Below are 17468 nucleotides of genomic sequence, written 5' to 3'. Positions count from 1 at the left end.
ATCAGCACTATGACCTGTCATGTAAGGCATACAACACGCCTACCTGTAGAGCCTAAGATAATCTTTTAACCAATGATAACACTTCAGTATTCAGTGTGTTGTCTTAACAAGGTCATAGATAGCACCACACTTTTTTTTTTTCGTTAGTTAATTAGTGTCATCTTTAGGCATGCTTCAAAGTCATCCAGGGTAAACACCTACTAGATAATTAATAACCCTACACCTACAGTATACTTTAGTACAACAGCAGCCTGACACAGTTAACATTGAGTCCTGTGTAGAGCAGCACTTCTCAGCAATAATCTTATAGGCAGATGTGTATACAAGATATAAATTTTGCGCTGATAAAGGCATATATTAGATTTCACGTCCTGTCAATGCAGGTGCAGGATATTGTTACATTTTATCTGGTGTATTAATTTCACCCCCCACCTATAATTTTTGTTTTTAAAGTAGCAGGCTAGGCCAACATTTTCAAAGCCAAAAGAACTCATTTTTTTGTTAACACCAAAGTTATAAATTAGTCTGACAAATGCAACACTACATCACTAGCTTATAAAGTTATATTGCCAGCCCACCCCCCAAAAAAAATTACTCTACCATAAATTTTTTTCAATTAAAAACAAAAATGCTTTTCTTAAAAGCTTAAGGTGCTATGAAGTATCATTAGAAACTGATGGTTTAGTAATAAATGACATCAATTCAACTAAGAAAGAATTCAACGAGACAAAGAAGTATAAAGGGGATTAATACTTTAATAATGCTGTTACTGACTTCTTAACAACAAAAACACAACACAGGCTAGCTAGTAAAACTAAAAACAATGTTACGTTCAAGCTTTAGTTGGAGAGAAAAAAATGTGTGGTTTGGTTTTATTGCATTTTTTTTTCTTACATTAGTGGAACAATACATCAACCAAACATGCTGTTAAACAAATTGACATTTGGATGACAGTATATTAAAACTTATTTTACAAGATGGTGACTGATTTACGGAGAAGAAAAATCTAAATACTACCTGTATTTCATCAGCAAAGTGTGTTCTCTAACTACCAATATAAAAGTCATTTACACTAACACAGTTGGCCTTACCAGTATACAAAGATGACATCTAACAAATAAACAAGATGACATTTAAGAACTATTTTAAAATGTCATCAAACAACCAAACAAGATGACATCTAGCAACCAAACAAGATGACATCTAACAACCAAACATGATGATATCTAAGAACTAGAAAAAATGTCATTTAACAACCAGATAAGATGACATCTAACATAAACAAAAAATCCATCAATCAACTAGACAAGCAAGTTCACAACACTGGTATTAGTAATGATCAAGTTAAAACTGTTTCAGTATGTAAGAGATTGACCAGCCAACACTACACTCTGTCCACTCTAAGCCACTTGCTGACCAGCTCACCACAGGCTTTAAGCAACAGATACTTCATCTCATTAACATGTACTATTTGCATATGTTAACTAATCAACAAAAATTAATTAGCTGCCACTACAGCAAGGCAACAAAAGTATGTAACAATGGTCACTCAAAGCACAAGTCATGTACACACAAGTCACATGTGGCACTGACAGTCACAGCATGTGTCAGTCACACTTGTCACAGCATGTCAGTCAAACTTTACCTGTCACAGCGTGCTTCAGTCTCACTTTACTCCAGTCACTGCATGTGTCGCTATAATTTAATCTATTTCCTATTTATCATAATTGATTCTTCCTATAAAATGATAAACAACTCACAGTTTGTATTTTGTATTATTATTATCCTACAAAATACTCTCTATAAATAAACAGAACAAACTATTCGTGATGCAGCAATTTAAAAATGTGTATTTTTACAGTCTTTAAAACCAGGGAGAAATAATTGAACTTGACAAGGTTGTGCAGCAGATGTTAAAGCTGGATGGATCTTAAGTCTGACAAGTTACAACACAGAAGCAATACATGTTCAGTAAAGCACCATTAGAATAAATCCACACCATATAAAAGAAAACAAGGAAAATGTTAGATACAGTTGTTATAAAACACCCAACCAAAACAAGTTAGTCTTTAAAAAATTATGATATAATTTTCAAAAGGGCTAATTATATAAATAAAACTAAAAGTTGAAATGCGCAAGTTAATACTCAAAAAATAATAGACTACAATTTTAAACTAATAAGACAAAAGAGTAACAAATTAGTTATTTTTGACAACACTTGCATTGAAACAAACACCAAAATATCACAGTGTTCGAAAAATAGTTAACCAAAGCCGAATCGTCAACTAGCAAAATTTGAGCATTTAAACAGGAAGTTGTAATTGTGGAATTTTAGTCAGTCAACTACAGAAATTATAACATTTCTAAACAAAAACACAAGGTAAATCAAATTTACAATGCAAAATTTCTTTATTTTTGTTTATTTCCTAATAAAAATGTTAAATCTGCCAGAAATGTGTACACACATAGAATAAAAGGTGACAACACTGGCAGCCTGCACCTAACTGACCTTGACTCATCAGTTATTTCAGTGGTGTTACAATATGAGCATTAGAGAAGAGAAAGCTCTGCTTAAATAGGTGGTTATTCTTTTTTGTAGACTATCATAACAATGTAACTAACCAAACTAATAAATATTTTGTGCTAGTGATAAATACTTGAATATACAACTCACAAATAATAATTTTAAAAATCTATCATTCAATTCCAAACATTAAAAAATCACACAAGCTCACACAATTATGATTCTTGAGAATGAATTATTGTAATGCATATCCCGATCCACACATGAGATCTAATAAACTTTACCTCACATTTTTATATCCAAACAACCAGAAACAAATTTAACAAGAATGGTCTCTTGAATTTTTAGGTCAACGTAACAGAGAAAAAAAACCTAAATACCTTATGGTTTCAATTTTAGTATAAGTTTAGCAATTTCTGTATAAAAACTTTAAAAATGAATTTTAAAATGGTATCAGCATTACATAGGCATCTATCTACCAAAAGGCTAAAAATCAAATTTCAACATAGGTAAGTGTTTGGTGTTCAATGGTGCTTTAAAACTAGTGAAACAAGTCAACTTCAAATGAAGCAATCTTAATTAGGCTGTCTGAATAGCCAGTCTAATTTTATTAACAATATTTTAAATTACTCAAAATTTATGATTGAAATCATTAGTTACATTATTTTAAATCATGTTTTTGATGTTACAGAATATTTGATTGCATTTCCCCATGACAACAACGCAAGAAAAAGCCATTTTTGTTTGCATAATATCTGTTGCATTAATTAGAACCAAAATGTATTTTTTAATGATGACAACTGATCACCAATGAGAACCACCGTTTTAAAAACTAAACAAGCTTATAAAAACACCCAGACTTAAAAAAGGCAGCACGTGTTGTAGTTCCAGAAACACTAAAGTTCCCCAAGTACCAGTCCATGATGTTACCCCAGGAACTCATTTTTACATGGTCTGTATAACATTTCATTGACCAACTACTTCTAAAAACTGCACTGGCTCAGTGCTTAGTTTAAATGGTGGATTTCACCTTGGTGTCTGGCTTGACAACATAAAACTTATCAAACTCTTCAACCTCTTTCTTGATTTCCAGCTCGCTGTAGGGAGGTGGGTGAGCAATGGCGTGGACCAGTGGGAATTCCCCTGGGTTCTCATGGACAACTTGATCCACAAACTGAGCATGGTATTTCTTTCTGTCTTCATCTGTCATATAATAGCTGGGGGGGAAAAGTGGCATATAAAATAAATGGGAAAAGGAACAGGTCCTTCTTTGTTGTCTGTATCAAGCTTAGTTTTTTTTTCTATTATTGTTATTAGGTTTAGAAAATTGCACTAGTAGTAAATATGTTTGATACAGTTCAGTTAGAGAACACACCAGTACCAAGCAAATTTTCTTATTTAGAATTCTAAAACACTTGGGTAGAGGTGATGACACAATGAGTTAAAATATTGTGAAAGACCATTGGGTGAAACTTACTGGTAGTTTATAAACCTGGCTCCCTGAGTTAGCTGTGCTACTTCATTTGTGAAGTGACAAGACAGAAGAAGAAGATTCCGTGGGATGACCTTCCAGGCAAAACGCATGAACAAACATGAGTATATAGACAGAGCTGAAAGTAAACAGGTATTAAAACGTGTATTGAGCAGCTTAAATGATAAGAGTATTAATGAGTAAGTTTGTTTAACCAAATATAATGTTCAAAATTTGACTTTCCATGCATTTCTGATTAATTGCAAAGCTTACAGTATATATTTGATGTTTTAAATATTTTAATAAATTCATCTGATATCTTATTGCAGCTTCTTCACTTAAAATCAACTAGAATGCATGGTCTTAAATGAACCAGTATGGCAGAATAACTTACCAAGTGTCATTTTTCCACTAATAATTTCAGGGTTCTTTTGAAGGTCGCCAAGCGCAGCTAATGGCAAGCCCCAGTTTGCCACTAAAAGACAGATTTCAATTTTAAATTTTGTTACATACATTACTTTCACAAAAAATGTGGTACAGCTTTAATTTGTTAGAAATGTAACTCTAAGATTAAAATATAATATAATGTCAATTAAGAATAAAGGCAATTAAAAAAAAAAAAAAATTTAAATTTAAATAATTTACCTGGTCCCCAAAAATGCTGAAAAGATAAAATTTTGATAATAATTATTCGACACAATACTTTAAAATTTTAATTGAATAAAAGGATAAAGGCCTACTTTGTTTCTAAAACATTTTAAAAACATTTATATACTTATATAGGCCTATGCATAAGATTTGAAAATAAAAAAAGCTTTTGCACTCTTAAGTTTAGATTAAAAGTTAAAAACAACTTACTGTGCTGCAAATCCACCATGTTTTTGAAAATAGAGGAAAGAATGAATATAAATTAATTAATGGAAGAATTACAAAATTCTAAAATCTAAATTATGTATTGCAAATTCACTTTATGTTTAACTTCTAAACCATACCACAAAATGAGTTTAAGTGAACATTATATTTTTATTGTGGTGTCCATGTAGAGAATTATTTATAAAGATTGTAGTAAATTCCTACTTTATTGATTAAGTTAAACAATTTAGAGAAAACTAAATAAAACTGATCAAATAATAAAATAAATGTAGGCCTAAACAACTGTAATTAGATCTAGTCCTAGACTAAAAAATGTAATAAACCTTAAAATAAGTTAAACCAAAATGAATACTTGGCCCTTATCTAAATACAATCAATCTTGTTATGTTACTTCAATAGCACAATTTGGTCTAATTATATACTAGCAAAGTTGGGGAACTAGGGGCCTAATTTGAGTTCCCCATCCAACCTAGATCCAGTTAAGTTCACTTTGCTCCACTAATTCAGAGTTAACAGAAGTCAGACACATACGCGACAAAAAATTTGTGATTATATTTTTTAGTGCAGATGATACAACTATTGAGAAGGGTTCTGTGAATGCGCATATGGAACTGGTGGGGTTTGGTACCTCCAAAACTGTTAAGAACCACTTTCAAGTGCAATATGGAATATAGTCTTCCAAAAAGAGGTGTGTTAGGTTGCTTGTAGTAGTAATGTTATAGTTATCTCTAGTTTTATGGTCAGACATAACTAATAAGTTAGGGTTACGTTACGGTTAGTTAATAACAGTTAGGGTTTGGGCCTCTTTAGGGCTTAGGGCCCTTAGTTACTCTATAGTTAGTCCTTCTCAGCTATGAATGATGATTCAAGAATCATTGTCGATTAATGATTGATGGTGGTGCCAACAGTGGTGGTAAAACTTGGGGATAGGGTTAGAAGTAGTTACTACTACTACAGGACTAGAATCTAGTCTAGTTACTACTCTACTTAAACTACTAGTTAGCACTGTCTAGTCTAGTCATAATTTAAATTGTATTAAATAGGCCTAGATCTAGTAGATCTATTATCTAGAATAATTGGATGATTACCAGTGTTCGTGGATAATGGAATCTTTAAAAAAGGGGTGTTGGGTTGTTAGTGGTATTGTAATCTGGACTAATTTTATGGTTAGAAATTAGGTAGGACCAGGGTTGGGGTTAGGGACAGGGTTAGCATTGACATTAGTTTAGCCAGTCATAAGTGTATTTACTATTTAGTATTTAGTTAACTACCAGTAAATGATGAGTAACCTAACACCCCTTTTTTAAAGAAGATTCCAAATGATTATCATGATTATGTATGGGGCACCGGACATTCTCCCCTTTTTTAAAATTTAGATCTACAATTCTAGAATCTAGAATTTCTATATCTAAATCTAGAATGAAATCTAGATCTAGATCTAGATCTATATAACTAAGTGAATGAGTCGTATCCGACGTATCGGCATCGTAAAGTCGTGAACTGAGTAAACTAAAACTCGAGCTCGAAGGTAGAGACTAGAGAAAGATGAAAGAAGATAGAAGTACAAGAGAGATAGAAAAAAGTTATCCAATTAAACTGTATAAACTTGTTAAAAATCTAATCATAGGCGTAGAAATACTGAAGAGGGCATATCAATATAATTTTCAAATGATTACTCAAAGTTTCGCATTGAACATACCTCGTTATCCAGTCTCTAAACTCCTTAGTCCTCACATACTTCAGTAGAGCTGCCATTTTGCTACGAGGTCGACCTTGGCTACTAGATCTACTGTAAATTCTGAATCGGAACAATTGTAACACAACATTGGTTTGTTATGATAGGCCATAACGGTTCTCGGATTGCATGTCTATTTGTGCCCAAAAATTGGGAATTAGGCCTAATGGTCTGTAAAAAGTTTCTTTCAGGCATCTCTTCTGAGGGTGCCGAGGGGGGGGGGGGGGGCAAGTCTACCGCCCTCCCCGAACGAAATAAAAAAAATTGTATAGAAAATTACAAAAAAACATATTTTAACCATTGTTAATCCCGGAAATTTAAGTGCTTCCCACAGCAAGACACAAATGTCATACCCACCCCTAACTCTAACTTTACTATACCTATGCCTATGCCTATTGTATAAACTTAGGGAACTGTTAAGTGCACTTCCCGGGCAGCGCACCGGCGGTAGTGCGGGTGCTCCGAGGTTGCCCAGCGGCTACAATGACGTCCTCGATAGCCCTCATATATATGGTTGGTCGCGGAGGTGTGTTCTTTGTAACTAACAAGTTTATTTTATATGGTCTTCTATAATCGGTCACTAAATCGAATCAGGCGCGTTCTGCGGGCTCCCCCGCGAGAATTATGACGACTATGCTCGTTTTAGAGAGTACGATACACTATGCATTTGATGGGCTACTATAATCGTTTACTTAATGGAATCAGGCGCATCCTCGCAGCGGTCGGGTGCCCCCAGCACCCAGGGTTCTCTGTGAGCACTAATGCGCCTACATTAGTTTTAAAACGAACCAGGAGCCGTAGACAGCGCCCTTGTGATAGTGTAACCGGTGGCTCCCGAGATCGCACCGCGATGCCCTAGCACCTAGGCAGTCGCTAAGGTTCGTTTTTTCTCACTATTACGGAGAGTGATTAATGTACACTGAGGCTTTCATTCAGCACACTCTAGGCGTCTGGGAGGTAACAAACTCACGGCCCATCAACTATGATACAAAAAATATAATAATGAAATAACTCTGTTTTTAGAAAACAATGTAACTCGTCTAAAATACCCGCATGGTAACGCATCGATGAAATCCAATCCTCTTAAAATATTGCGTCCGCTTTTCTTCCGAGACCACAGCATAATAATAATTTTAATAATTTTACCTCAATAAGATAATTTGCGAAAGGGTCAGATCCCATCTTTGCACAATAATCGTACAATTAGACAACAAAAATGGCGACTTTCATGTCAAATTTTACTCTTCCTCCGCAAGATCCAAATTTACCACTTTCTGCTGCTGCATCAGCTGCTGATAGGGCGCAGCGTTCAGTGTTTGGTAAAAATAAATTATTTATTAGCTTATCGGATACCTAGATCTAGAATCTACAAAGGGTAAAACTCCATTTTAGCGTATTTTATTCCCCGCTTCATGTTCACCTCCCTGTTGACTGAGTTGACTGTTGACTCAGCTGAGTTGAGCGTTATAATAATAAATTAATTATTTATTTTAATATTATAAACTACAATATAAACACAACTGAAACACTCAAAAACATTAGGAAAACAGTGGGCTTATTTCTTTATGAACTTTTGTTTTAGTTTTTGATAATTTCCTTTTGTCAAAACTTGAAAAAAATCCTAATATTTGCCATTTGGAATATTGAATGTGCTTTGCTGGTGTGTCAGTTAAAGTTAAGATATTCATGGCAATGGTGGGTGAAGTATGAAACTCATAATTGCAAGGAGGTTAAGCTACAAGTATCTCCCACACATGAAACTATAAATAAACTTTTATGAACTCACAATGACCCCAAAACTGAGGCCAACACCATTTCAACACTGAGGGCTGTATACTCATTAAAATTGAGCATGCGCAGTATCATCGAAAACATCGCAGTGAAAGAAAGTCGTAGTTTCTCTCCGTTGCGCATACATATCTTTTTCCGGCTAGCATCGGCCTTTTTTTTATCACGCAGATGAGAAAATGTGACAGTGTTTAGAATATAGATCTAGCTAAAGATTTTAAAAATATAGTCTTAAATAATATTATTCTCTTCGTGAACTCATGTTGACCTGTCTATTGACTGAGACAGGATTTTTCTCCAGTTGACAAGAAAATGAGGGCGTGCTATCATAGGAGGTTAAGATTTTAAACATTTTTATTTTAAAAAAATCAAAACTAGATTTTAAAAAAGACAAACATCACTCGTGATATATCCGCATGTTTAGTTTACAACTAAAACAAAAAAAACCTGAAAACATGAAACAAATTTTTTTTTTGCTAATTGTGTCTAGCTAATTAACCTTGATTCCACAGCAATGTCTCGAATTTTCTTCTTGCAGTTAATTTAATGCAGCAGTGCATATGTATTGTACTGTTATAAATTTAATGTGAAAATAGGCTCTAATCACCCTTAATTTCTTATACTAATATGGAACATGAGATCAGTCATTGAGGCGATTGCGTCCATGATGTTTGTCAAATGGTGCTGGTTCGATTCCAATTTAAGAATTAATCAGATTATATACCTTTTTGTTTTTGGTCTATTCACCTTCAACTTCAAATAGGTCTAGACCTATATGAAATTGGTTTTCATTTCTCACATAGATAGGAGGCTAATAATTATATTCAAATGTATATGTGAGTCTAATAATTCTATAAAAAGTATACTACCATATAGTAATAAATATGGACCAGTTAACAATTTGGCACTTCAAAGTTTAACCTCAGTGATAATTATAGTACATAGGCCTGTTGGTATAGTCTGTAAGTAAAGTATAGATAATCTTTTTAAAAATCTTATGAAAGATTTAGTAATTTAGTACCACCATAAATCATACTAAAATAATATAAAATAATTTTTTTAATAATGTTCACAGTCTGTGAATCTGATTCCAGGATTAGTTAATCCCTGTCCTATTATGAGCTGTGTTTCTGTACATTAATTAAAACTACTAATTAGAAACTTGAGCTAAATTAATCACTAGCAATTGAGTTAATCAATTAAGAGACTTGATTTAACAGTACAATCAGATCTATACCTTTACAGTTACTTTAACACAACCTTATTCTTTATGGCAGGAAACAGATTCAACCCTCAAGCATCTACTTTTAGGGTCGATTTTTGCCAATTTTCAAAGTAACAATTATTGACATATTATATATCAATTTTGTTGCTTAACAATCGAGGAATTCAAAAATATAAAAATTAATAGCACTAGACATTTACATCACGTTCAAAATGTAGATTAACCACACTCACTCAACTGAGATTTTTTTTTACATCTAAATGTAGTGAGGTCTAAAAATCCACGAAATTCACAAAATTAACAATATAATTACACAGAAATGTCACTTAGGCATACATTTATTTGTAATTATGTCAAACTTTACAAAATATACCAGTTTATAGGTTATTTCTATAATTATTCTTGAGAAAAAAAACGACCGCCCTCCCCTTTAAAATTCTGGCTTTTAGAAACACTCTGAGGAAGAAAAAAATAACAGAGTTAAATATAGAAGGTCTGTATAAAAAAACATAATTAATAAAATATGTCTATATGCCAATTTTTAATATAGTTGCAGCATTTACATGGCTAATTATAGTTGTTTAGTACTTAAAACATTAATTTAAAGTTATGACTCTCTGTGGCGTCTTTTAAGTGTAATGTCAGTGTAGGTGAACAGGGTGTTAGGGCCTGATACGATTTCATTAGAATTGGTAATGAACAGAATGTATAATTAGAACTGGCATATAAAAACGATGTTGATAATAGATGCAGTTGTTTTAATGCTACTTATAATAGATCAAAATGACAAACATAATTAAAACATAAGAATCTGGAAGCGCTGACCTCATTTTACTGACACGGTTGTCAAATAGTAAGTAGATCTAAAAAATAGATCTAGATTTACGTAATTTTGAAAATACGCTAGATCTAGATCTAGATGCAAAATCACTTTTAAAAACTGAAGTTAGTGATTAGATCTAGCTCTATAATGAAATTGAAATTAACAACTGATATGTAAGTATCTTTTGATTTAAAAAAAAAAATACGCTTAGTTCTAAGAAAAATAAATTCTATTGTGTACTCGATCCCTATCCCAAAACGTGCCAGCCATATCGCATGCGTAGTCAGCTACTCAGCTGCTTATCAAAGCGATGAATTTTAAAATTATATAATAAAAGTAGGTCACCCTAAAATAAGAGTAAAATGGCTCCCGTTTTCACGACAGCCGTCACTCGATTCATAATTTACAGAGTTATAAAGTTCTACTTTCTTTTGGCTATAGATTTAAAGAAATATTAATTTGTTATTTCTCATGCGTTCCAACAATTGTACCTAATTTTAATAAACATTGGATTAGTAAGGACTCGATTCTTTTTAGAATTAGCCCTCGACACTATACAGACTATTGCGAAGAAACAGACTCGCGCGAATGTCGTGCGTAGGCTGGTTCAGTGGGCGAAGATTAGAACCCATTTCAGACGGAAATTTTTTACTTTGAAATAATTACATTATCAATTAATTTCGATTTAAAACAAATGGCTTAAAGTCAAAAGTAAACTAAAATTTAAAAACTTTGTTATTCGCAGTGTACTCAAGATTCTCGTGTTTTAAAGATAAGTCTAGTTTTACTACGTGTACGTGCATGGTGCGAATATCGATTTTCCCCGACAGAAAATCATAAACATTTTTTTTTAAAGTATCTACGGCAAAATAATACTTATATTTTACAGAATTAAATACATTTAACTAAACTGTTATTTAAATACATGCCTCGGAGGAAAAAAATACAATTTTATATCCGTAAAAAATTAACTGAAATCCCCGCTTTCAACGACGCCGATGTGTCGTAATTATGGCCATTCACTTTGTTCAAATTAAAGTAAAAAACACATTCAAATATACTTTTTTTTACTTTCATAATTTACAGCAATCATTTCTAATGAAAAATCCATAAAAATAATAGTTATTTTTACAAAATATTATTTCTTACCTTATTAGTGCAGTACACGTACTTTTCCAAGTAGATCCATTCCGTCTAGATTTGCATACTTCGCATCCTTCGCCGCGGCACAAAATGTCATAAAAAACGTATTCCACAAAAATGTTGCTAACGAAGCTTGTAAAAACATAGCTCTATTTATTAGTATAAACAAAATCCCCGACCGATGTCTGGTTAGAAAGTTTATGAACGGCGAAGATCGAATATGCATTTTGCGGTACTAATCTGTTTCCTGCCTTATCTGATGGTAGCCTATAAAAAACAACAAACATTTTAAATAGATGACAAGAGAAATACTAGGTCATACATAGTGCTGTTTTGTAAACATTCACATGCACAGTTGAACTCAAAAATAGCCTTGATGAAAGGCAAATTTTTTTGCCTCTGCACATGCTTATTCCCTCAAATCAGCCTTTCAACCTATTCCATTGCTAAATAAGTATATTGAATGGTTATTGTTACTTGGAATCATATCTTTATATATAGCAACAACACACTATTCCTTGTGGTGATACTGTCCATTAAGGAGCCTTACTCTACTAGTAAAAACTGGAACCATCACGTTAGTTAATGTTAGAAGTCACTTCCACTCTATGGCTAGAGTTAAGTTAAATAAATAAACAAAACACCAAATTTAAGACCAAAATAATTTGGGGACTCAGGCCTAAATGATTCTATTTAAATAAAAACCTTGCTTAACTAACTTGTTGTATTCCAAAATTTTATTTCTCTCTGCTTTATTTGTTGATGGATTGCCATTTTAAAAATACACTTTTTAACTCTTATGGCTTTCAGTTGGTAATATTCCATATGATGCTACAGAAGAGCAGTTAAGAGAAGTATTTGTACAAGCAGGAACTGTAGTAAGCTTCAGGTACATTTATTTACAAATTATATTTTAAAGTAAACAGCTCAGGGTTGTATAATTTGATGTCAGATTAGTAATTTCATTATATTATTATTGTTTTTGGTTGAAAATGTGTACAGGTGAAAGAAATAGCTATTGAATATTTTTTTAACTTAGATTGTCAACTATTTCCCCCCCCCCCCCTTGTCACATCAATAATAGAAATTCAATAGTCTTGTATCATATTAAAATCAGTTTAACATATGGTCTAGTGCAAAATAATTAATTTATTAAACAATATGAAAAAATTTCAGTTTTATTATATAAGGACTGTTAAAGAACAAATAATTACTTTACTGTCACTGCAATAACGTAAAAGTTACCTAATGGATTAAAATTTTTCTTTCTTAAGGCTTGTGTATGACAGAGAAACAGGCAAACCAAAAGGTTATGGATTTTGTGAGTACCAGGATGTGGAAACTGCACAAAGTGCGATGCGAAACTTGAACAATTATGATTTCAATGGGCGGCCATTACGAGTGGGTGTTGCTGCAGGAGAGCAAAGTAAAGATGAGGGTAAAGCAATGCAGCAAGCCTTAGGTGGGCAAATTGTTGAGGTAAAGAATTTGTTTTCTGGCGTTTTTTTTCTATAACTATGGCTATTTAGATACTAACTCAGTACCATACTATTGAACTCTTGGTGGGTAAAAAAATAAAGATGTTTTAGAATCATTGTATCTTTGATAAAGCTGGAAAGTCATTACACAATAATGATTTAGAAATAAAATATATGGAGCAAAACCTTAACTACTAAATTTATTTATTTTTTAGTTCACTATCCTTGTGTTGAATAGTCCAACCACAGTGCCCTTATGAACTTTAATAAAACACTGTATTCATATCTTTTAAAACCTTTTGTTACAGTCACCATATGGTGAACCAGTAGAACCAGAAAAAGCTCCAGAAGCAATCTCTAAGGCAGTTGCGAGTCTTCCCCCAGAACAGATGTTTGAACTCATGAAGCAGATGAAGGTCTGTTTATACAGCACTTACACAAAATGTCAACTCCAGATTCATTCATTGAAAATCAGAAATTTATTTTAGTTGAATACACCACAAAACTTGTTTGACTAAACTGCCATTGTAATATTGTTTACAGCTGTGCATCCAAAACAACCCAAATGAGGCAAGAAACATGTTGCTACAGAACCCCCAGTTGGCTTATGCTCTGTTGCAGGCTCAAATCGTCATGAAAATTGTTGATCCCCAAGTTGCAATGGTATGCTTTTGATTCCATAAAGAAATACATTTTATGCCTTAACTCCTTAACTTTATTTTAATTACCTATTTTTTTACCCAAGAACTTTTTTATCCAAGAATATATTTTCATTACAATAATTTTTCAGTCAATGCTGTACCGTGATGAAACCCAGCCCCAGATAAATGTCAGTATGCCTAGTAACCAAATGAAGGTAAGTCTGAACGCAGCCTCTTGGTTGACGCTGACTGTAATGAGACCCTTCTAGACTTGTATATGGTCAACTAACAGTGGATAAATGGTTTAAAAAATTGTTCTCACATTATAGTATTAATGCTGAAAATAATAGGCAAATAGAAAAAACAATTCCAGAAAATTATGTAATTTTTTTTTACTTTTAATGTTCCTCAGCCGCAAATGGGCAACTCCATGATGGCACCCAGGGCCCCACAAGGTAATTACTTTATTTAACTAAGGTTTCCATTGAGCTTATAGTCTGTTTCTGTGTCCATTTCATCTAGATGGTATGGTGTGGTCAGAACAATAGTGACTTTACCTCCCATAGTTAAGTAATTTGTTAGTGAGATTATGTTGGGCTGTGTCCTTAAATTAACTTTGATATTTGATCATTAAACGAATTTGGAATTTGTTAGTGATTATCAGGGAATAGTATTCAACCAGCCTACCCTATGTTCATGGAGATGTGCTATTTATCACTTGTCAGTGGAGCTATCTTGGTCTTTGACGATAATCAAAAAGACTCATGCAATTTCCCCAAGTGGCACGATGTCTGAAATTCAGTTGCTCTAATGAACTGTTTTCAAAAATATTATAATTATATACATAAATGTAGAATATAAATGAAAATTTAACTGTAGCGTAAATTCATCTATTAAAAAACAGGAATTTGTTAATATTTTAAAGATTAAGCTTTTTTCAAAGTTACATTTTGCTATTTATTGTTATTTATTATTATTCCTTCAATAATTCTAAGAACACATACATGACAGTATCTCACATATGGCATATTTAATCACAAACTTACTAAATTTTACATTATAAAATTGTGTGGATGAGGGCAGTAAGGTACTCTGACAGTGTCTTTACATTTTTTTCATGTATTAGAGCATATTGTTTTGTTGAGGTGGTTATCTCTTACTTGCTATTCAGTATAGACAGCTGTTTAAAGTTAAACATTGAACAATGGTGTGTTTGTTTGATTTCAAATAAATGAGAACAGTTTTTTTTTATATTTCTATAGAAGCGCTTTTACTTAATAGTATAATAATATTGTTGTATATACAATCTCAGATAATCTATAGTTATCAAACTTGAAATAAAAAAATATTCTTTGTTTTTTTATTTAATAATTGCTTTATATATATATATATATAGAATAATAATATTATTAATATTTTTTTCTGGCAATTTACCTTCATTCATATGGTATCAGGCAGATAACCATCTTCAGACAGCAGTCCAATTATAGTTCATTTTAGGAAAATGGTCTTCAGTCTAATATCTGGTGCCTGAATTATCCCATTTGGTAGCTTAGACACATAGAAGTTTCTATTCTAAAACACTCTGTCATACTGAGTTACAGCATGCTTACTAATTTTGTTTGTTTCAATAATTCTTTGTTTTATTTTTTAAGGTATGCCTGGTCAAATGAATCAAGGTCTTGGAATGAATGTTGCCCCTATGGCCCCACCAACTAGACCTGATATGATGATGATGATGAGACCAAGTGTTCCACAAAGTGGGTATATTAAAAACATGGCTCACTTTTGTTTTAATCAAATATTTTCTAAAAAAAAATGCTTTGTATACATTTTGATAAATTAATAGAGAGGTAGAGGGAGGGAGACAAAGTCAATGAAGCACTTGATTCAATGAATATATTATTTTGTATAATGAACACAGATGATCTTGGAGACCCCCGTAGATTCCCTCAGCCAAATAACATGCAGGGCATGGCTGGTAGGATGCAAACTCCAGGTGCTGGTCAAGGCATGATGTCCAGCCAGAGACCAGTGGCTGGCCAGGTGGGTTTAGAAACATGGCACCATGTGGTTATTGATTTTTTTTTAATGTGCTGTATACATGTATATAATAGGTATGGCTTAACTAAACATAGTGGTTTACAAAAAATGCTGCAAATTTAATTACATGGATTATTTGTCTAAAACATTTAGTGTATTTAGAAAAAATTAAAATTTAAATACCCATATTTTTGTACCTTCTCAACTATTATTTGCATACGTATATGGTAAAACAATTTTGTGTAACACTTTTACAGTCCTCTGGTGCACCAGCTAACATGGGAGGACCATCATCAAATGGTGCAGCTAATATCTCCACACAGGACCAAGAGAAGGTATTTTTTAGTTACCATAAACTTGATCACACCGTTTTCTGTTCAAGTATATTTTAAGAATATAAACATTGAGGATCCAGTATACAAAAACATTACATTCAATTGAAAGATAATTATGTTCTCCTTGATTTTGTTTTTCTATAGAATAGTCATTGCTTGCTTGTTCAGTTTTTTTTAAAAATCAGACCAGTTCTATTTATATCCTCCACAGGCTGCTCTTATTATGCAAGTTTTGCAGCTAACAGATGAACAGATTGCCCTACTCCCACCAGAACAGAGACAGAGTATTCTTATACTAAAAGAGCAAATCAAAAGTGGATAGACACTAAGCACGAATTCATTATTGTTGACTTATCATTATGTAAAATAAACATTGGCTTTTCTGTTATTCTGTGAATAGGTGTCTGTTATAATTATGGAAAGAGTGTAAAATTCATGTGCTGTTCTGTTATTCTGTGAATAAATGTTACACATATTTTTGGGATGAGTAAAATAAACATTCAGCTTTACTCTAAATCTGTTTATAAATTGACAAAACAATGTGGAATGGTTTTATGCCGCTTGGCAATAGTTTTGGTTCTTTTCAGGATTCTTTGTTCTGTATCTCTTTTCTATCTATATTTAGAATTTAAAATTGATTTTTCTCTAACTTGTATAAACCAACCAAAAGAGCCTGGTAGAATCTTGAGCAACTGAATTATTTGAATTATTATCATCAAACCGGTATTTTTTGTGAATTAAACTGAAAAGTTGGTTTTGCTGTACAAGGCGGCTACTATTCTGTCAAATTTGTCTGGTTTCTTTTCTAATACAGTTCAGATAATGGGAATAATTTACTGTACAGCATTCCCATAGGAAAATTAACATGTATGGGATGTAGTAGGCAGTTTATCTTTGTTTATGTTTTTCTTACTTTTAGTTTGAATAAACATGAGATGTTCACATGACTAATTACTGTTTTGTTCAATTTTTTGAAGTTATTGAATGTAGTTTTTAAATTAAAATAAATTTCATATCAAAGACTAGTTATCAAAATCAAATAGATTCTAAAATAGTACTGTAAATGTTGATAGTTTTAGCTGTTGGTTTTGAGAGTTTATCTGTTTAAAAATGGTAATGTAAACCTCAGGACTACCCTGTTACTAGGCTGCTTTGATTTTTGTATATGAAAGTTTCTAATTTATATTAGAAAATTGTGGGGTCTGGTATTGAATGGCATAATAGGTTAATGTAATCACAGTGGATTAACAAGATATAGTTTCCATCATGAAATTGCCTGATGAAACAGTAAAATTATTAGTGCATTTTTTTAAATTAATATTTATTACAGAATTTACATGTTTTTTTTTCTTTCTGTTTCAATGTTCTTGTATCTGAAAACAATAACAA

The 17468-nt window shown here is 32.4% G+C and overlaps 2 protein-coding genes across 2 annotated transcripts; one reads left to right on the top strand and one right to left on the bottom strand.

The window, feature by feature from the left end:
- Window positions 1-737: 737 nt before the first annotated feature.
- LOC131936509 (mitochondrial pyruvate carrier 1) lies at window positions 738-6671 on the bottom strand. The gene is made up of 5 exons (XM_059293527.1): window positions 6564-6671; window positions 4641-4656; window positions 4390-4470; window positions 4002-4134; window positions 738-3741 (listed from the first exon to the last, which is right to left on the bottom strand). The coding sequence occupies exons 1-5, from the start codon at window positions 6621-6623 to the stop codon at window positions 3537-3539; spliced, it is 495 nt and encodes a 164-aa protein (XP_059149510.1). The 5' UTR covers window positions 6624-6671; the 3' UTR covers window positions 738-3536.
- A 1115-nt stretch (window positions 6672-7786) lies between these two features.
- On the top strand, window positions 7787-17017 carry LOC131936533 (cleavage stimulation factor subunit 2). Its single transcript, XM_059293565.1, has 11 exons — window positions 7787-7922; window positions 12393-12471; window positions 12857-13061; window positions 13369-13476; window positions 13604-13723; window positions 13851-13916; window positions 14114-14156; window positions 15357-15461; window positions 15626-15747; window positions 16002-16079; window positions 16291-17017. Exons 1-11 carry the CDS (start codon window positions 7820-7822, stop codon window positions 16399-16401), a joined length of 1140 nt encoding a protein of 379 aa, XP_059149548.1. The 5' UTR covers window positions 7787-7819; the 3' UTR covers window positions 16402-17017.
- The last annotated feature ends 451 nt before the right edge of the window (window positions 17018-17468 follow it).

Source organism: Physella acuta, unplaced genomic scaffold (genome assembly GCF_028476545.2).
Source record: "Physella acuta isolate Inbredline_101_S28 unplaced genomic scaffold, ASM2847654v3 ptg000179l, whole genome shotgun sequence".
Classification (NCBI taxonomy): Eukaryota; Metazoa; Mollusca; class Gastropoda; family Physidae; genus Physella; species Physella acuta.
Note: the sequence above shows the minus strand (reverse complement) of the source record. Positions and strands in the feature narration are given on the sequence as shown.

Bases quoted from the DNA above. Each gene is read 5' to 3' on its own strand.
- LOC131936533 (XM_059293565.1), top strand. From the start codon at position 7,820: ATGGCGACTTTCATGTCAAATTTTACTCTTCCTCCGCAAGATCCAAAT. The intron at 7,923-12,392 runs GTAAAAATAAAT...TATGGCTTTCAG, and splicing joins GGCGCAGCGTTCAGTGTTTG to TTGGTAATATTCCATATGAT. The intron at 14,157-15,356 runs GTAATTACTTTA...TTATTTTTTAAG, and splicing joins GGCACCCAGGGCCCCACAAG to GTATGCCTGGTCAAATGAAT.
- LOC131936509 (XM_059293527.1), bottom strand. From the start codon at position 6,623: ATGGCAGCTCTACTGAAGTATGTGAGGACTAAGGAGTTTAGAGACTGG. The intron at 4,135-4,389 runs GTAAGTTATTCT...GTTTACTTTCAG, and splicing joins TAGTGGAAAAATGACACTTG to CTCTGTCTATATACTCATGT. The intron at 3,742-4,001 runs GTAAGTTTCACC...TTTCCCCCCCAG, and splicing joins GCCAGGTTTATAAACTACCA to CTATTATATGACAGATGAAG.